General features: G+C 43.0%; 1 protein-coding gene across 3 annotated transcripts in view; it reads right to left on the reverse strand.

Annotated features, from left to right (window-relative positions):
- Nucleotides 1-19,614, reverse strand: part of MICAL2 (microtubule associated monooxygenase, calponin and LIM domain containing 2) — a 1,393,870-nt gene that overhangs the window by 268,736 nt on the left and 1,105,520 nt on the right. For all 3 annotated transcript variants that reach the window (XM_069623638.1, XM_069623637.1, XM_069623636.1), the window contains one exon: nucleotides 8,160-8,254. In XM_069623638.1, the coding sequence (XP_069479739.1) occupies nucleotides 8,160-8,254 (95 nt within the window). The remainder of the gene's footprint in view (nucleotides 1-8,159; nucleotides 8,255-19,614) is intronic.

Below are 19,614 nucleotides of genomic sequence, written 5' to 3' on the forward strand. Positions count from 1 at the left end.
GGTACCTCTCTGTGCTACTTTACAGACAGAGCGTCATCCTGAAATACTTATCATTCATTGCGGAGGAAACAGTTTAGACCATGTCTCTGGAATTTCTTTGCAATTTGCAATGAAGGAAGGACTTGCGAAGGTCATGGACATGTTTCCAAATTGCCAAATAGTTTTTTCCCGTATTGCACAAAGACATATATGGCTGCATTCTTCTGCAGTTGGTCCACAAATGGAGAAAGCTAGGCGCAATGTCAATAAGGCTGTTTGTGCCTTTCTAAGAGATGTTGGCATGTCCTCATTCCACAATGAAAACATTTTGTTTCGCAGCACTTTTATTTTTCGCAGAGATGGAGTCCATCTCACATATGCTGGCAATCAGATTTTTCTTCGCAATGTACAAAATGCATTGCGACCTTTTTTGGATTCATAGTCACCTATTTGACAATCCGTTTTTTCCAATGTACAGTTTTTGAAACACACAAAACACCACCGAAGGGCTCTTTTCAGAGCCATCACTTATTCCCAGCGAAAAGTGCATTGATTTTGCTCCGCTTGCACCCTCAATTTTTGTGCGTCCTACGACTGTCCTCAGACTTTTTGAAAAATGTGCGAGGGCCTACAACTGTCACTTGATAGTTCTATTGTTAAATGAGAAAGGCGGCTCTGAAAAGAGCCTTTTTGTAATTTTTGTTTTCCAGTTTACTGCTTTTGATCGCACGACACACTAGGAGAGGAGGGCAAAAGGAGAGTAAGGAAGGGACACCAACCACGGGGATAAGAAAGGACAGGTGGAGAAAGAAAGGACGGTGGAGAGAGAAAGATATAGGGTGGGCTTTACTTAGGTAGGGAGCAGTTCTTCTGGTGCTCCGTGACCATAGCCTCAAAAGCACTTTGAAGACTCTCCCCCTTGCAGAGTACTGCGTCGCAGTACATACACAATATTGTGACCCTAGAAAGGTAAGGGTGAACAGCATCACGAATGTCTTGTGAGGCAGCTGGAGGGATGCGCTCCCCCACAGGAGTGTAGGAGTGTCTCTTGTGGTGAGATGATCGGACACAGAGGATGCTGTGGAGGAACTCAATCTACTACGTTCTTCACATGGTACCACCTTGCGAATGTCTGCACTGTGGAACAAAGTTAGGTGTCGCTTCATGGTTGTCATACCAAAGCTGTACATCCCAGGTCTCCCGTGATTCAGCACCAACTGGCACTGGTTACACCTGACCAGGTTCGCACATGCTTTTAGTATGTTCCCAAAAACAGAAAACAACCGCCACACCCACGACTCCCGGCGAGTGCTTGTAGTGCAGAGTTCCTCCACCTCATTCTTTTCTTCCTCTTCTTCCTCCATCTCGACATCCTCACCCGTATTTCCCTCTGCAGGCCCTTGGGGAGGTGGGGGCGGTGGAGGGTTTGGGGGTGGTGCTGAGGCTAATGAAGCAACAGTAGCCATGGATGCCATAAGGATTAGTTGGCTAATGGTCGCTACAGCAGTAAAGACAGCACAACTCAGTCTGCTATAGCCAGAAGCACAATGAAGATGAGCTCGGGGGTGTGGCCATTTATAGGGGTGGAGGGGTGCGGCTCATGCCCATATTGATAACTCAAAAGTGTTGTGAAAATTCTAAACAATACGTTCAAAGGTAGAGCCATTGTATGGGACATGTGAAATGGTGATTTTATACTGTAAAATAATTTCCCATGTTTGTTTGGAATGTTGCGGAAGCAGACAAAGTGCGCAAATTAGTCCACATGCTCAGCGTGGGTGCGGTCACATGATGACGTCCTGAACACATCCCCGAGGGAAATGGGTGCCCGCTGGACAGCAAATGCAGAGTAACGGACGTGCGCATGCGCGCAAGTGTTCTACGGACAGTGTTTGGGCCCTGAAACTAATTAAAAGTGAGATACAAGTGAGACATCCAGAGACCGGCACGATGTTCGCAGTACTTATGGGTGCAGTGCGCATGTGCGTACATTATCTGCTGACTGTACGACTAGGACACCTCCATTTTGTTTGACTACGGACATGTCGGCCACCGCACCTGTTCTACAGACGGTTCCATCTTGGCTGCGGACGGTACGGACAGGTATAGTGTCCTTAGGACACTCCCATTTTGCTCATTTGCAAACATCCCCTACACCTGGTGTGTTCTAAGAACATGTTTTATCTCGTTTGTGAGCAGTACGGAGAGGTATTATGTCCTTAGGACGCCTCATTCTGTTCATTTACGCACAACTTGAATAGATGGTGTGTTCTAAGATCAGTTCCATCTTGGTTGCCATTGGTACGGGTAGGTGTATTGCCGTTAGAACATCCATATTCGATTTCTTATGGCTAGGTCGAACAGGCGCGCTGTCCACAGACATTTTAACTCTTTTTTAAAACATTTTTTGCCTCAAACCCTTCTACTACCACTAATATAAAAAAAACTTTCAATACACACACACACACACACACACACACACACACACACACACCAATCAACAGAAATACAGGGGGAAGCAGATACTGAAACAAATATAGGGGAATTAGGGATCAACACAGGCTAGTTGTGAGGGAATGATTTGTGAGGTGATGAAGGGAATAGATGTTTCATCAAAACGTTTATTTTCTTCTTGAAGGTTTGGGATGGTTCACTGGGAAATGCAGAAGGGGGGCAGGTACAGGTGGGACAGTGATATTGTATTTTTCCTCTCACAAATTCCTCCACAAATTCCCTTAACCTGTTAAAATTGTCATTTACTATGTCCATTTTCAATTCTATCCTTTTCAGCCTGTCTTCCTCTGTATCCTTTGTTGGCGTTTCTTCTTCTTTTACCTGGTCTGTTAAAAATAAATATATATATGTAAATGCCCATAACATACTGACCATTAATTTGCTTATGCAGAATACTTTGTACCATTATTATCGCTATCTTCGGACATTTTCCCATGCGGAAAATTCTCCTCCAGCCACTCCAAAGTACTGCACATTTCTGTGTCAAAACAACAGAAAGAAATTATTTTTTCTGCCCCTCATACAAAAAAATTACACACACATAAGAAACATGACGTTCACTTACTATTTTCTTGCAATTTGTCTTCGTTGTACTGTGTGCGTCTACTGTCGCTCCTGGCGGCACAGTTTCTGTGAGGTAATTACATTGGAGGCATACCTTTTTTTGTTAGGGTATAATCCATTTCATTCTACATGGTCATTTAATGCATGGTTATTGTTTCAGACGTTTAGGTTTATCTATTTACTTATTAGTACTTATAATGTCGTAATGTGTCCTTTTTTAAAGTTGTACATTTTTATATAACACAATAGTACAATTTCTGATACCCCCTGACTGTTTGGGTACTTTTGACCTCATCCGCGCCCGTCCGCAAACAGGTGCTCAGTCCGTGCCTTTCAAATATCATTAGCGAGGGGGTTCAGTATGTTCTATGTTACATGTATATAAAGTAAGGAAATGATACTACATAGCTCCCAAAATCACATTATGAAAGTGTATATTTAGCAAAAAAACTTTATTAACGAGATGTTATGATTAAGTTCCTCTTCAAAAAACCTGTGAAATTCAGTTAAAAAAAACTTTACACACGTGACATTATGGTTCAAAGTAAAACCGAAAACCCCCTGAAATTCGCCAGTTATGGTAGGCTAAGCAACTATAACTCGCGCCACCACCTTGCACTGCTAAGACTAACACCCAGGACATCAAAGATGACATCACAAATATCATTGATGACATCACTGATGACATCACATTTGCATTTACTTTTCATACAAGGGTTTGTGAATGTAATGTTGGCAAAAATGTATTAGGGATTATCGGGAGATATGTAATAAGCTACATACTTCATTACTCAATGTAGTGTTCTAAAGAACATTCCATTGCAGTGTTCCTTCTAGTACAGGAACCTACTCATACAGAAATGTAGGTATTGGCTGCAGCATACACCATAGAGGTGTAATATTTGTAATTTTCCAAAGCTATATAATGAAATGGTGAATGGTTCTGTATCAGACTTTTCCATACTGTGAAACATGTACTAAGTAGGTAATAATGCATCACTTACTACATATTTCTACTAATACACACAAAACATGAATAGACTACAATGCATACAAATATGGGGCTTATATGTGGAGAGTAAAGTAAGCAAACAAGAGGCAGTATCATTAGCACCTGTGTATAATGTACATGATTGTATTCACGCACAAAAATGATTGCTGTGTTTCAGGCCTGCTTCTTCCCCAATGTATGTGCATCATAAGATGTGACTAAATTCTAAGGAAAGTACTGTAAGAACATGTGAGAATAGCACGTCTACAAATGTAATACCTTTTGAATTTTAAGTTTTTGACTGTCAGTGAATAAACTCACCTGGCCTAGATATGTCAGTGAACAAAAAAGAAGGAGCTAGACATGTGATGTCATCAGTGATGTCATCAATCATATTTGTGATGTCATGGGTGTTATTCTTAGCAGTGTACTGTGGTGGCGGGAGTTATGGTTGCTTAGCTTACCATAACTAGCGAATTTCAGGGGTTTTTCGGTTTTACTTGTAACCATAACGTCCCTTTAAGAAAGTTTTTTCACTGAATTTGATAGGTTGTTAGTAGCGCAACTTAAGCATAACGTCTACGAACATCTGACTTCATTGCGAACCTTCACGGACAATGCCACATGACCATATGTTGGCGCGAGAACCCGTCCGCACTTCACAATAGGATCCGTGCTTCGCAAACAGTTCTGAACTGCATTTTCTATTAATCTAGGAACTTTCAACTTCTAAATTTCCCTTGCGTAGCTCCTACACCTATTCATACTCTTTATCCATTAACAACCTAATACACAGTACATACTTAATTTGAGCAAAACTGCTATTTATCTTAAAATGGAATCAGCTAATGCCATCCCTCCTCCCCAAGAGATCACTGCTGTAATCAAGGAGCATGAGAAACAATGCCCCCTACCTTAGAAATAACACACGCACAACATTTTCCCTGGAAGCCCAAGTTATCAGCCCAAACAAAGCATCTAAAGTGTTTAACTGATTTTCAAGGGTTTTGCTAAGTTGCATCTTTCCCCACCTGTAGTAGTAAATAGCCATGGCCACTTTGCCACTACTTGGATAAATAATCTTACCCAGTGGCTGTGCCCCTGCCACTTTGCACTGTGGTCCACTGTCCCCTTTAAACGTAAATCATGCTGACTCGCTGGCCATGGCCTTCAACCACAGCCGATAGCCAGTTCACACCAATTAGGTCATAGGTTTGTGGCTAGTGTCCTATTTAGTAGTAAATAAACCTGGACAACTAGCCATGCCCTTTGGGGCCACCCAATTCGGGTGAAAGATAGAAGACCATGGCCCATTAGGGTAAAAGAATAGCTAATGTGTTCTTTGTTTCTTTTATTTTATTTCTGCAAGATTTTCCTGTAGGAATTGCCCACAGAATTAATCCTGCATAAACACATGGACAGTTGGTCCATTACCACAGAAATGATTCTCATAGGAACGCACAGCGTTTTTGATTGTTATGGTAAGAAGTGCCTTAAATAAGATATTTTGGCTTAAGCCCCCCTGTACACCTACATATGCACCCCCTCCTTTTTGGCATTCCCCGCATCCCCCTTGAAATTAGTCTGTCCCCAGCCCATCCCATGGTATATCTTCCCATGATGATCTTGCAAATTAACTATGGTAATCCTGCTCTCTTACTGCAAAAAGTCAAAAATGACTGGGCTGAAATGGGCCTCGGTATCCCTTCCGAAAATGTAGGACTGCCCACTGGGTCCTCTTTTCTATCCTCCCCATTGCTTGCTTGAGAAACCTTCCTTTATACCATTGTGACCGCATCACAGGAACCACTCATATCAAGCAGGGAAATGGTGGCTTTTCATTTCAGTGGTGCACTACACCATGGGAGATGCATTAACGTTTTTTGGGACAAGGACATCACTTTACCCATCACATTTATAAAAAATACTGCACCGATATACACAAAACCATCACAGGGCATATCTGCACTGGTTTCTGTCTAACTAATTTCTTATTTGGCACAAATCCATCGAGCGGTTTTCGCTGTCTACATGTCCAAAAGATTAACATTTTGATCTATTAATAATTATTGGGTGGGCCCAAAAATAGCTTTTTTCCATAGTTAGACATGTTTAATCAATTTCATGAATTTTCCTACAATTTTCCAATTTGGGGAGGGTCATACCTCCAATTGCTTTGCAAAATGTCAACCACATATGCATAAAGAGACAAAAGGTATTAGCAACAGATGGTCTGCAAAAGTCAATGGTTCATAGGTTTCACCTTAACTATAAGGGGTGAATGCTGTCCTACAAAGTTATTAATATCAAGAGTACTATGGCTCTTTGTTGACCTACAAGTAGGACATGGTCAACAGATGAGGCTAGGAGGGCCCTGTTCACCTGCCATACCTTGTTTAACAGAGAAGAGGTCATATGTGGTAGGACACCACCTCTAATCCCTCCTGCACACCTTGGTCACTTTGGCAGTACCTTGAGATGAATGGTATTCAACACTGCTCCCAAATCTATCAAGACCTGGTAAATGGCCACTTTGTGTTGCTAGAGACACACAGTACACAGAACATCTCAGCACCAAGCCTGAAATTCAGCTTTGATGACATCAACAAAGCTATCATTTCAAAGACTAAGTCTAGTTGGATTTTGACCATCATTTCCAAAACATTTCCTTACAGCAGGAAGGTTGAAGATCACCTATCAGTTGACACATTATTCCACAACTGCCACTGGCTTCGGAAGGAGGAAGGCTTCTCCTGGTTCTTTTCTAAACTCTGGGGCATGGTCAACAGTTTAAAGGGAGATACCTTATGCCTAGTATATGTTGAACAGTTATATGTGTGGCAAGATGTTTAAAAATCAGGTCTAAATGGCTCAAGTCACACAGGCTGTCCGGCTGTAATGTGGCCCAGACGTGTCTGAAAGCCATGCTTAAGTCAGGCTAGCTACGTTTATCAAGATGCTGGCTCAATTCTTAACATTTCATTTTCTAAAACTTGATTTTTTTCTACCTGGGGGCCACCTCTGCATTTTTACACATGTAAAATGTAATCTGCTCTATTATCAAGAGTATTCACTAGGAACCAGAAAGTAGATTCTCTCACTGGGAATGTTTATTCTCACAGCGTGTTTCCCTGTCCTTAGGCTGGGGTGCAATAGCACATTGGAGGGTTGCAAGAAAGGTGGTGTCATTTCTTATTTGTATAAGGAATGGGGGATACATTTTCTGCTACACTTCTACATGCATTTTTATCATGAAAATAAAAAATGATCCTTCAAGTGCGTTGTTTCCGGACCGTCTGACTCCGAGTCCTGCAGGCGGGAGGGGTCACTCCTGCCAGGTCTGACCTGGCGGAAGTAACAGCATCCGCCTGCAGGCGGACATGTAAACATCGGCTCTGTCATAGACGGAACCAGGGTTTCCATTGTCCCCATCCCCACGGAGTCCTATGGGACTCCATAGGAATGGGGATTTATGGAATTCCGCCTGCAGAATTACCGGGTCACCGGGGTTGTAAGGCCCCAGTGATTCCGGCAATCACGGAGGTGGAATGGAATTACCGGTCCTGCGGCAGCCTGCCGGTTTTTCCCGCACGGCTACCACTGGACTCGTAATGAGGCCCACAGTCTTCTAGACTATTTGGAGCAGCTGCGCATCTTGTTATTGGTGGTTCAAGACATGTCCAAGTTGTCGTCATATAGCATCGCTGTCAAGCTCACAAACTCCCAAGAGCGCAAAAAACAAAAGGGGGCGTTACTGACCTTTAGCAATCGTGTTTCAGCTTCACTAGATGCTTATATTGCTTGACTGATAATATTAAGAATTACCCCAGAATGCCTGGCTAGAGTATGCGGTTATACATGCTGTCTTTAACGGAATCCGTAGAAACGATCGAATTTAAAATAACGAATGGAGAAATGACCGAACTTTTTACCGATTTAGTTCCACATTTGGAGACATTTTACTAAAATATAGGGGGCATATACGGTCTCCCCCTACCCACTGCCCCGTATTATTTAATACAGAAAAATGCAGTTATTATTCAGTTAAACAGTCACGCCCCTCTTAATAGTTTACAACCTTTCAAAGGTGCATGTGGTTGCTGTGGTGTACCTTGAGGGTTGGGAGATCCCGGTCAGGTGACTTGGGACTGTTTAAAGATGGTTCATTTGAAGGCAGCTCGGGTTTCTTTCCGATGAAAGTAAATGCTGAAAAAAGGCAAACAAGGTTACAATCTGTCCTACTTAAGCAGGCACTGAACATTCACTGGCATGACAGGAAAACGTTAACTTCCTAAACTGCACCATCAGACATGTATAAATCATTGGATGGCTGACAGTGCTGTGAGATTATGCAGAGTGTGTAATGTGCATGGAGGTGTGGGCTCCCCCTAGACTCTCAGTCCATCAGACCAGCGCACAGTATTACAGATCCTGCGCATAATTCTGCTGCCTGGCCGGTGTACAGATTCTTAGTCAGCAGCAATGGAGCAAAGCAGCCAGCAAACGCCCTCAGATCACAGATGTGATCAGCCTTTCTGTGAGGGTGTCTCTGGGAGACCCTTTGCCTTTTAGAGGAGAGCTCTAGCAGCGCAATGAGAGAAAGATGGCTTTGCCATTGCAACATATATTCTATAGCTCGTCTCGTTTTATGCGAGATCCTGTGTATGAGGGTTTTGTAAACTTATAAGTTGTGAGGCAATCACATTAGATGTCCCATAGGTGGGAGTAGAGAGGCCCACAAAGGTATACAGATACAGTACGACGAGCTCTCTGGCGGCGGTATATGAAGAATTCCCAGAGCACCTTCCAGTTGCCCTGCCTGCACCTTCAAACTAGGGATAATTCGCAGAGATTAGGCCATTTTAGTTCATCTGCAACAATACCCTGCACCCTTTAGGAAGATATCCAATCATTCAACCCACCACTAGAAGAATCAATCCACGAGCCACAGATACTGCAATTGGGGTACTTCATGTCTTTACTGCTAGAGCAGCCTTACCAGGTCGGCGTCCACTTACTACATCGGGTCAGGTTCTCTGCACCTTTCTCCACTATTCCAGTCTTCGCTTATCTCGTCTCAGCCCTCCCCACACAGACCTCTCAGCTTCTCTGTTGCCCCCCCACCCTACCCCTACGAATGCAAATGTATGCTCCTTACATCATACCTTTTTTGTCCTTTATTTCTTCATCCGTGTGACTGGGGCCAAACTACTCAGCACGCCTGGAAGAGACTAGGGGGATAAAGAGGCATAACGCGTTTTTATCTCCCCCTCCCACCCCCCACATTGCAACGCCACCATGACTACCATCTTTTATCATATAAATCCAAATGTCTACTTCCCAGCTTTGGCTGTATATATCCATTCTATTATCTGGCCAATTTCAGCACCACCCTCTGCATGGACCTGCTCCACTCCCATTATTTAACTAAAACGGCACGTTAAGTGTGCCACAGAATTGCAGTTGCACAAGAATGACCCACGCTGGTTTACCCTGCTCCTGAGCTGCCACTGTGCAGGGGAGCACAGATTATCAGATGCATCTCCAAGACGTTAGACGCATGTGGCCAGGTTGCATTTTCCACCTGACTGTGCAGATAGGCCTATTAGCCCTCACACTCTGCTATGCAGTCTAAATAGGGACACTTAATAAGGTGGTATTAGGGAGAATATATGGGGAACCTTTAAAAAAGATGTGAAACATATGAAGGGTACAACAGAATAAAGGGGAATGGCCAATCTGATTCAGGGACCATGGTATGGTCCTGTAAAAAGCCAACCGGGACACTTTTTGAACGATGAGGCCAATCAGCAACAGTATAAAAGAGCCCAGAATTTTGCACTAGTTGGCACATACCAAGTGGAAGAATAGAAGGGGGAGAAAGGAGAGGCTGCTCCCCTGCAGAAGAGCCAGACACAGAGGGAAAAGACTTACAAAGTTGAGAGAGTGTTCTACAGTCTGCTGAGTCTGCTGAGGCTATATCCCAGACCCTGGTCTGAAGAAAGCTTAAGCACTCCAACCACTAACCTGGAGACTTAGGCACAGGAGGGTGGGTTACAGTAATACAGCCAGACAAAACCCCAAACAAGGGAAACATATTTGCTGGTTGGTGTGTGTAAGAGGTATTGCTCATGGCCTAGGAGGGCAACTCTCAGCTGGAAGGTGAGAATATCTATACCAGAAACGTATTCTAAAATGAGCAGTGACAGGTATTTGCCAGTAGGTGATTGCCAAGGAGCGAGCTGAGTTTTTTTTAACCCTGAGACTGAGTGAACCAAGCAGCCTGGTGTGTGCTATATCCCTAGGACAGAATACAAGATAAGGGAAACTAAGGAAGAACAGGCCTCAATGTGACCCTTGTATCCTAATAGTCTGTTGTATGTAGTTTGTTGCACTTATAGGCCTCATCAAAACCAGTTTTGTCCAAGATAATAAAAGAGATGTTGAACCAAACAATTTTTTGTGTGCTCTTATTGGGATAGACGTTTTAGGTCCCAACAGAGAAAAGCAGTTCACACTACGTACATTGTACCAGGCCATGGTGTGGCTGGGATAGATGCAATGTTGCAACTAAATATGTGTTCAATGCAGTTAGAAGAATTGAAATGAGCGTTACTTTGTGCTTTAGTAGGAGACATTTTAGAGTCATGGTAGGCTGCGACACGAGTATCAGTAGAATGGGCACAATGTATTGTGCATTGTATAATTTGTAGCGCTGATAAGTATGTAGTGGGGAGTTTTATGCATGCGAGAGAGGAGTTAATTGAAGGGGAAACATAGGTGGGAATTCAACAATGGCTAACATTGCAGACACATTTATGGAATTGAGAAATATGGGGCTGATTGTGGGAGCATAGAAACATCGCAGAATGCAGGTTTTACCTACTTGGAGGTCTTAGTAGGCTTCAGAGACCCTGGATTTGCAGGGACGTTCTTTTTTGTTTGGCAAACTGGATGATCTAGGTAGGTAGGAAGCGAACCGCATATGGGCAGTTGTGATAACATTACAAAGGGCTGAAGGCAAGAACAGAATAGAAAGCCATTGGATAGATTTTTATGGCCAGATTGCGTTATGAGATGCAGAGTTTAATTTTCCTGGGAGCACAAACGCTTGTTTTGTGATGACCTAAAAGGTCCAGTTACATGGAGGGTTAAATTGAGAGCTGATGGTTTATGGACTTTCAGGGAAATAAGTAGAATGTATGCCAAAGGCTGTATGACTTGAGATGGCAGTCGCAAATACGATTAGGTGAAAGAATGCAGTCAAAAAGGTATGGGATGCCTGAAGCATCTGGGAAGGTAAGGCTTTTTACTGCTGTTTAAAAAGTGTGCTTATTTCTCTCCCTCCCCATGCCATTAAGGGTTCATGGAAAGCCTTGCAATCACCATTTGGGTTAATGGGTTTCTGTCACATGGTTTAAATAACAGAGTTATTCACGAATGATAAACGTAATATGTGGAGTACCTCATAATGAACTATGAAAGAAGATAACATGTCAAAGGGGTTGTACTTTGTGAATGTATCCAATGGGGTTTTAGAGCAGGGGGGATTAAATTACTTTGTATTATAGTTAGCCAATGGAGGGTTGGGGGGATGGCTTTGTAAAAAAATGTTTGTGATTATGTAAATTTTCAACTGGTTATATAAACTATAACTTTGTGGTAATTCTGGACAGACTAGTCCCTCCCGATCATTAGAATGCAATAAACTTACTTTCCTGGCAAAAGTGCATTTGTTTCTTTGAGGAAACCATTCTTTCGCACTGAAATGTTGAGTCGCTTGTTTTCATTTTGTTCATCCTTCATCACATGGTAAAGAGGGACTTTTTTCCAGGGACTTTTTCTTTACCAGCCGTGCCTCGTGGATTTTGGGAGCGTTGCATCATTGCAGTTGCATATTCTGTCACTTCCCTGCTTCCTCCCTCCAGGTTCCTTCACACTGGGACCTTCCGAGGAAGAACAGTTCTGTTAACCTTCTGAAAATCAACAGAGTTCCAAGTCTTTCCCTGGCACTGAGCATCTCTAGTTCGATATCAAAAATTCAGGAATTCTTCTCAGTTAAGGATTTTTCCTTCCTTGCCCCAGAGTTTTACGAACTTCAGTGCCTAGAAACCTACATGCAATGGTGATATTCCTCCTGCGCTCCATGTGGGTGATGGTCGCAGGCTCTCCTCACTCTCCCCTTCGCCACAGTAATCGCGGGACTCTGAGGTCTGCTGTGCATTTTCCTGCAGGTAAGCCACCCGGGCTGGACCATGCCACAGCAAGCGCTAAATGTGCTGAAGTGCCATTCTACACACTGGTAGATGACCGCCAGCATCACACTGGGCATTTCTCATTTATTGCATGGTATTGTGAAATTTATATGGTGCGCTTTTCTACTGCAAGTGCATTTCGGCATTGTTTCGACTTTTGAAGATGGCCGCTTCCTTTTCTTCGGAGCATTGCCATGATGCCTGGATAGCCTGATCGGCTGCCCCTGCACTCTTCCTGGCCTACTGGGAACTGGCAGTCAAGAGCCGGCCCCAGCATAAAGGCTCCAGTATGGATCTGTCTGGTGCTGGAGGGAGCCCCTCTCCATGCTGCCACTCCAGCAACATAAACCCAGCCCATGTTGCACAATGACCAAACCTAGAGTATTTTTGCATGTGGTGACCATGAACTATCTGCTTCTACTCTGCATCAGTAAGCACCCCAGATCTGAACTACAACCCTCTGTCTCGTTGACACTGATTATTAGCTCTGAAAAATATTTAAGAATTACAAGATCCAGCCATCAGAGGTAATTGAGACAGATGAGGGAACAAGTTTAGTCCTGAACTGATTTAATCATTCACTCGCACCTGCGGAAAAGTTGGTCCTTAATAAAAGGCCTAACACTTGCTGCAGTGATACACACTAATTACACTGACATACAGATTGACTTATTCAAAATTCTCTTCAAACCCAAATTAAAAGAATTCTTTGCAAATAAATCCTGTATCCAGACAAGACAGAGTCCCACCTAGTGCTTACACTTGAGGATTCTGTTAATCCTGACAGCATATCTAAGCAAGATCTAATTGAATATATTGACATTGTTAAACAAAGTATTGCCATTCCTGAATTAAAGAATACATCTAAATGTACTCAATTTTCAAGCAATAATGCTTTGGACATATTCCATAAGGCCGTAACTGCATATATCCACAGATTAGAGGATATGGAAAGGGGTAATCAAATTTAAGATCAGATATGATAGCAAATTATCCAAAATTCAAGCCCTTCACAGGAGGGGCTGCTGGTGTTTGGATGTCTTTCTGTAGTGTGGAATATGTGGGCTCTAGGATTTCCCTTCATATTGGCAAGGAGCAGAGTGGGGTCCTCTGTTTATGTACAGTTGGTCCTGCAAATGAGAATCACCTTGCTTGGCTCTCCTGCTCATATTATGGAAGTAATTGGGCATGCAGATATCCACAATGAGGCACGGGGCAGTGCAATCTAAGCATATGGGGCCCCCTTCCAGTTCTCGCCAAGAAATGTACATTGGAACGAATATCAAATTAGCAGCAAGGGCTGCAATTTAAAGCACATTGGGCCAGTGACATTGCCCAAAGACATGATATATATGTAATGGTGCATGCCAGCATGGAAATGCCGTGGTTGTGATCTGGGGGACGGTTGGTTTTGTCAATTGCAAGTTCATGGTGCATTTCCTACCTTTTTGTACCGTATTCACATGTAAAACTGAGTGGCGCTATATTTGGAACGTCTTTCAGATGTCAGTGGGCCATCAGAAGGGTGGGTCTTGGATTACGGATTAGAAAATGCAGGCCCTGAATGTATGCCGTGGTATAGTGTGACCTATCAAAACATTACATGGCCTAAGATCACATAATATGGAGATTTTTTGCAAGGTTATAAACAAATTTATATTCGTCCAATTGTGATGTTTACAAAGTGAAAAAGGTTGTCCCAGGTTATTATTGGGTGGTCTGTTGGGCAAGATATGGTAACAACTTCAACCTCAAACTCATTCTCTCATTCTACTTGCCAATCTGACAACACATCTTGACAAACAACTCCAGCACCGAAACAACTCGGTTTACACACTGGATTGTACACCACCTAAAGACATCGGTCTATACTAAATTTCTTTAGACACTACAATAACCCACCACAGATACATCAACACACCTCTGCACACTCAAACACTACTCTGTTCAGACTCCACAGACAAACAATTTACATTAGCAATTTGGAGGGCATATTAACCACCGCTGTTTACAGATAGCATAATATATACACAACACAGAGATCCCTATATTTTTCAGATCTACATTACAAAAAGGCAACCTCACATTGCCCCCATCTGCTCCTATGTTAGTGCCCTATGTCCACCTTGTGCAGCTCCTGGAGCTCATAGAAACCATGGAAATAGTAGGCGTATTATACAAGACTCAACAAGACTTGGTTACATAGCATAATGGGGCATACGTCATTCTCCTATGATGGTGTACACTGGATGGCCCAATCAACTTTGGTGAATATCAGTAACAAAAAAAGAAAATAATGTTGGATCTGCCTCAATCAGTCTGCTATACCAGAATCTCTGGTGTACCGAATGGCTGGTAATGCTGCGAATAAATGATTACTGCTTTGCAGGGGTACAAGGAGGAGTAGTGACTTAACGGTCTACTCACGCCCACATGAATAGTAAACCAGCAGTGATCCTAATCATAAAAGTGAAACAGGCACTGCATGGAAGGTATACCTCCTCTCTTCTTTTGGTAATGTGGGCCAAAGGGAGACTATATTTTCAAGAGGCATGTGTGAAGAGACAGGAATGACACTCCGACATACCTTAGACATGGTTTTGGCTAAAGATATTGATTATAACAAACAGGGTTGGGAAAAGGCCTTGCTGTCCCTGCAATAGCAGAATTTCCCTACCTAAACTCAAAACTAAGGCTCTGTCGGTGTCAGAATTTCCAAAACAAATCAGTCTTGTGTTTAAAGTACTATTCTGACCCTAACACTCTAAACAATGAATTCTAAGCTAAAAAGGATGATGCTTTAAGGTTTTTGTAAAAAAAAAAAAAACAAAAAAAAAAAAAGGGGGGAAATATATAATGCACGCGCACAAAAAGTCTATCCAGGATAGTTATCCTAGCTCCAGAGGATTCTTCCATTCCCCTGGATTCGTTGTCACTTTCTGGGGTTGCAAATAACAGTTCTTGAGGTTCCCTTGGGTCAACAACAAATATCTTCAAACTGACATGTGTTGTTGGGATACCTTGAATTCTCCTGCCAGGGTTCCTGTTGCCAAGTCTCTTAAACCAACACAGCTTGCTGGCTATTCCTGGTTTCTTATTCCCTTGCAGCTTGCCTGGTGTATTACTGTACCAGGATTTATTTTACACATTTGCAACTGCCTGGTATGTACTCCTGCCAGGCTTTCTGGACTCACACTTTTACGAATGCCTCGTATACTGTCTTGCCAGAGCTTCTTTCAAATGTGAGCTCCTGCTCACTCTCCCACCTTTGTTGGTTCTGGTTTTTAACCTTATTGGCTAATATGCTTGATGTCTTATATATTTTAGTCTCTTTTATATGCTTGAAACATGTATTGACAAACTTGAAAGACTCTTGAAGAAGAAGTGTCAAGTATCATCCGCACCCCATCCACCCCCTTCGAAGTGCCAGGAACGTTCACGCCAAAATATGTGACATATGAAGAATAAATAAACCAGCAGAGAGCCGCAGTTGGGCTCTGCCCAGTGCCTATCGGAAGAACAACACCTATTGGAGTAGTGACACCTAAGTAAACCTGGACAGCAAGGTACCCACTGAGAAATCCATATCAACAGACACAACAAAAGGACAGTTGTCAGAATGGAATACCCGAAGAAGCCAAGAAGATACAAAGAGAAGACGACTGGTGATGTCATGAGAAATCGAACTGACGAGCATATAGCATATAATTACCTAAGAATGCTGATAAAGAGACGGAATACCATGGATAAGTGACATCTTGAGCCTAAGGTGAAGCAGTTGAGTTCAAGATGGAGAAACTTATGCCATATGCACGATGAAGACATTAAGCCAATTTAAACATGTACATACACAGGGAACTGCAAGAAGCAAAGAAATCGTGAAAGCTTGCTTATGTTTAATAGTAAAAAAGATTGCGGCAAGCACCAACTATACATATCTACCTCAAAAGCACTCTATAGATAAGTGAAAATCCACTACGCACATGAGCAGAATCGAATCGAGGTCACTAAAGGTCTCAAGAGGAGAGGGCCTCAGCTAACAATTCAAGAATTAAAGACGGAGAGAAATCCTGCTGAAGGTAACCATGCAAAGCAGCCAAGGTGGTGTCAGACTGGAATAAACTAGCAATATCTACGATTTAAGAGAAAAATAACAAGAGTCTCCTGTTCAGCAAGGTCGAGATAAGCAGCAGATGGTAAACGACTGACAGAGGTAAATCAAATACACGAAATTGCATGAAGAGGCCAATTTCACTGTGTCCTAGTCACGTGGCAAGGCAGGCAGAAAGAGATGAGACTTTCACACCTATGCATGGAGCCTTATCGTACCCATCCTCAACTTTCTCAGACCAAGACGCAGACTCAAGGCCAAACTACAAGGCAGTAATTGACACAGCCACTGAGCGGATGAATGGTTGTAACATAAATTGGAGGGAAGCTGGGGTGCAGACTTACTCCCTGCACCTGGCTCATCATTCTGCATGCTGCTAAGCGCAAGTGGAAAAGTATGTGTGGACTCAATGCCAACCCAATCATAGTGGACCATGTAATCCAGGGACCTACAGAGATAGAGCCAATGGGACGTCATACTTTTTGTGATGTTTACAGTGGCCAATTTGAAGGAAGGGCTTAGTTGCCCCACCTGACATTATCCAATCCCCTCTTCCCGTTACCATATACAGATATAGTACCTATATTAAAGTTACCTTCCTATAACCAATCAAGTTGCATGTTAGGTTTTTAAGATTACACGTCAATGATGACGAGCTCTTGGTATAAATGTTGTTTTTCTGGAATTAAGTGGAGTTTAAGTGAGAAGGAAGATCAAGCGGTTACTGATGTTCATTGAACTCCCCATTTTCTGTACTTGTCATTAATCGGACTGCCTTTGTCAAACTACTGAGTTGTTATTATTTGATGCAAGAGTACGAATCTGCATCCCCATCTATCTCGAGGGTGCTGCTGCTCATCTTAAAAGGCTCTTTGGAGACCACCAGTCTTATGGGCCGGCTGGGGTCCATCCAATTCACTTGGTAGCAAAGATTAGATGGTTAGATTAGATAAAACACCGACTTAAGTAACTTCGGGTCCTCGGCAATATCACAAGTCCTTTGCCATCCGGCTGATAGAACGAGAAGCTCCCTGTAGATAGTGGAAGTGTTATTGAAAACCCTGCTGGTTAGGTCTGAAGGAACCTTTGCTTGCCCCCAAGAATCCTGTCCCACTTCTACGAGCAGCTGATCGGATGAGCAGCACAGAAAGGCAGTAACGAAGGCGGTGATCCCGAGCGTCTGGAGAGGAAAACATGCGAACGGTGAGTGAAAAAGACTGAATGCTTTGGCGAAAAGTTGCAGGCCTTGAAATAAGTAAGGGAAGGTAACAAAGAGGGAGGTGGGACAAAAATAACATCAGAGTAAGAGTATAATGTATGTACAAGGGGAAAATATTGACTCGAGGGTGGCCGAGCAATAGAGAGAGATACTGGGAATGTCCGAGGTAAAGAGTATACGCCCAGTTTCCTAGGATTTAAAAGAGCGCTAGAAGAAGCCTTCATTTAAAGTCCTGAATTGATAGGACCATGTAGAAGACCAGAATCGATTAAAGACGATCTGAAAGAAATGGGCTTGAATTCCATGTCGGAATAAAATTAGGGGCAGAATGTATCTGAGGAAACAGATGGCATTAGATTTGTGTAGCCGGCCGGAGTCTTTCTTGTCTGTTTAGGATTATTTGTAACGCTACAAGGTAAAAACTTTTAAAAATAGCATGAAAATTGCACGATTGTGGTAATGTGATGGTGCATGGCATGTATTGGTGGCTGTAGTTGACAAAAGTAACAGTGACATTTTTTGAAAAAACGGGATTGGAGCTTGCGACGGTTGGTGCTCGCTCATATTGTTGATCTTGATTGTGAAATGTAAAACATAATAAAGTGTTGTATAGAGGAGAAACTAAACAGGTTAAGCATGGAAGACGCAAAGTAGTGACGAAATCCCAGAGAAAGACAGAGATAGAGATTACCTCCAAAGTCCCGAAGGACAAGGAGAGGCGTGAAAAGGAAAAAGGAGACCAAGCACAAGCAAGTGCATCTCTAGATATGGGAAGAGAGGGAAAGGGATGGAAGGGAGATGAGGATAGGACTGATGAGATGGCATTCGCACAGAACGAATGGAAGGTCAGATTTGATTGAAACTCTATGGTAAAGGCATTGAGGATATGAGACAAAAGGGAGAACGGGATGAGTTAGAGTCAAAGTAAAAGGAAAACCTATCAAGAGACGAAGGGGCTAAGAAAAAGGATAGACAGAAACGAGAGCAGCTTTATCATGATGAACAGGTCAGGAAACAGGAAAAGGCAGAAAAACAGAAAACGCGATCACAAGCAGTGAACAGCTGATAATCGAGATAGAATAGAACAAAGGAGAATAGAAGAAGAGCAAAAGATACGGGAGAAGAGAATAAAAAGACGAAGGGATGAGGCAATGCGAAGGGCAAATGAATGAAGAGATGTGAGGAAACAAGAAGATAGGGTCAGTGAGGAAGCGTAGAGAGTTTGATGACGACATAGAATGTAAACGAAGACAGAGAACACAGGATCTTGAATATATGGAAAGAGGTAAAAAAACCTGATCCAGTAGTAGGCTGGGAAGATAGAGAAGAATTCTTCCCTGACGACGATTCAGTACCAGGCACGTCTAGGGCAAATATCGAAGATGACTTCGACACCAGAAGGATCGGAGAGACGATCAATAGAATATATGATGAGATGGGGCTAGAAGGAATACCCCAAAGGAAAGAAGAGGATGAGTGTCTGGAGAGCACTCAGTTGTACGATACTGAGGACACCTCGCGAAGTAGCAGAAATAGAGAGCTATCATTAAATAGGCTGACTCTAACCAGAAATGAGGAGGATGGGAGAAGTTGCATGAGTTGGGCACAGACAATATCGGATTCAGAAAGAGAAGAATGTGAAGAAAGAAGACGCGAAAGACGCTTCTATAGGGGAAAGGGAGTGAGAGGGCCAGATTCTAGCGGGTCTACATCAGAGTCAGCCACACAATCAGATCGGCATGAAGGAGTATCATACGGTCAGAGGGGGGTGTCTCTACCGCCCTATGTGAGCAGACTAAGGACATTGCCAGGTAGACGGCGATGCAGCTGTATTACGCCTGCGCTAGACAGAAAAATGATGAGAGAGGAAAAGGAGCGTCATGTGTCACAGTTCCCTTTACTAGAAAAGGGAGGAACGAGACCACAATATACACCCTGGCCTCACATGGACAGAGAAAACCTGAAAAATAAGCTCCCACTG

Source organism: Ambystoma mexicanum, chromosome 11 (assembly GCF_040938575.1).
Source record: "Ambystoma mexicanum isolate Mex_15411 chromosome 11, UKY_AmexF1_1, whole genome shotgun sequence".
Lineage (NCBI taxonomy): Eukaryota > Metazoa > Chordata > Amphibia > Caudata > Ambystomatidae > Ambystoma > Ambystoma mexicanum.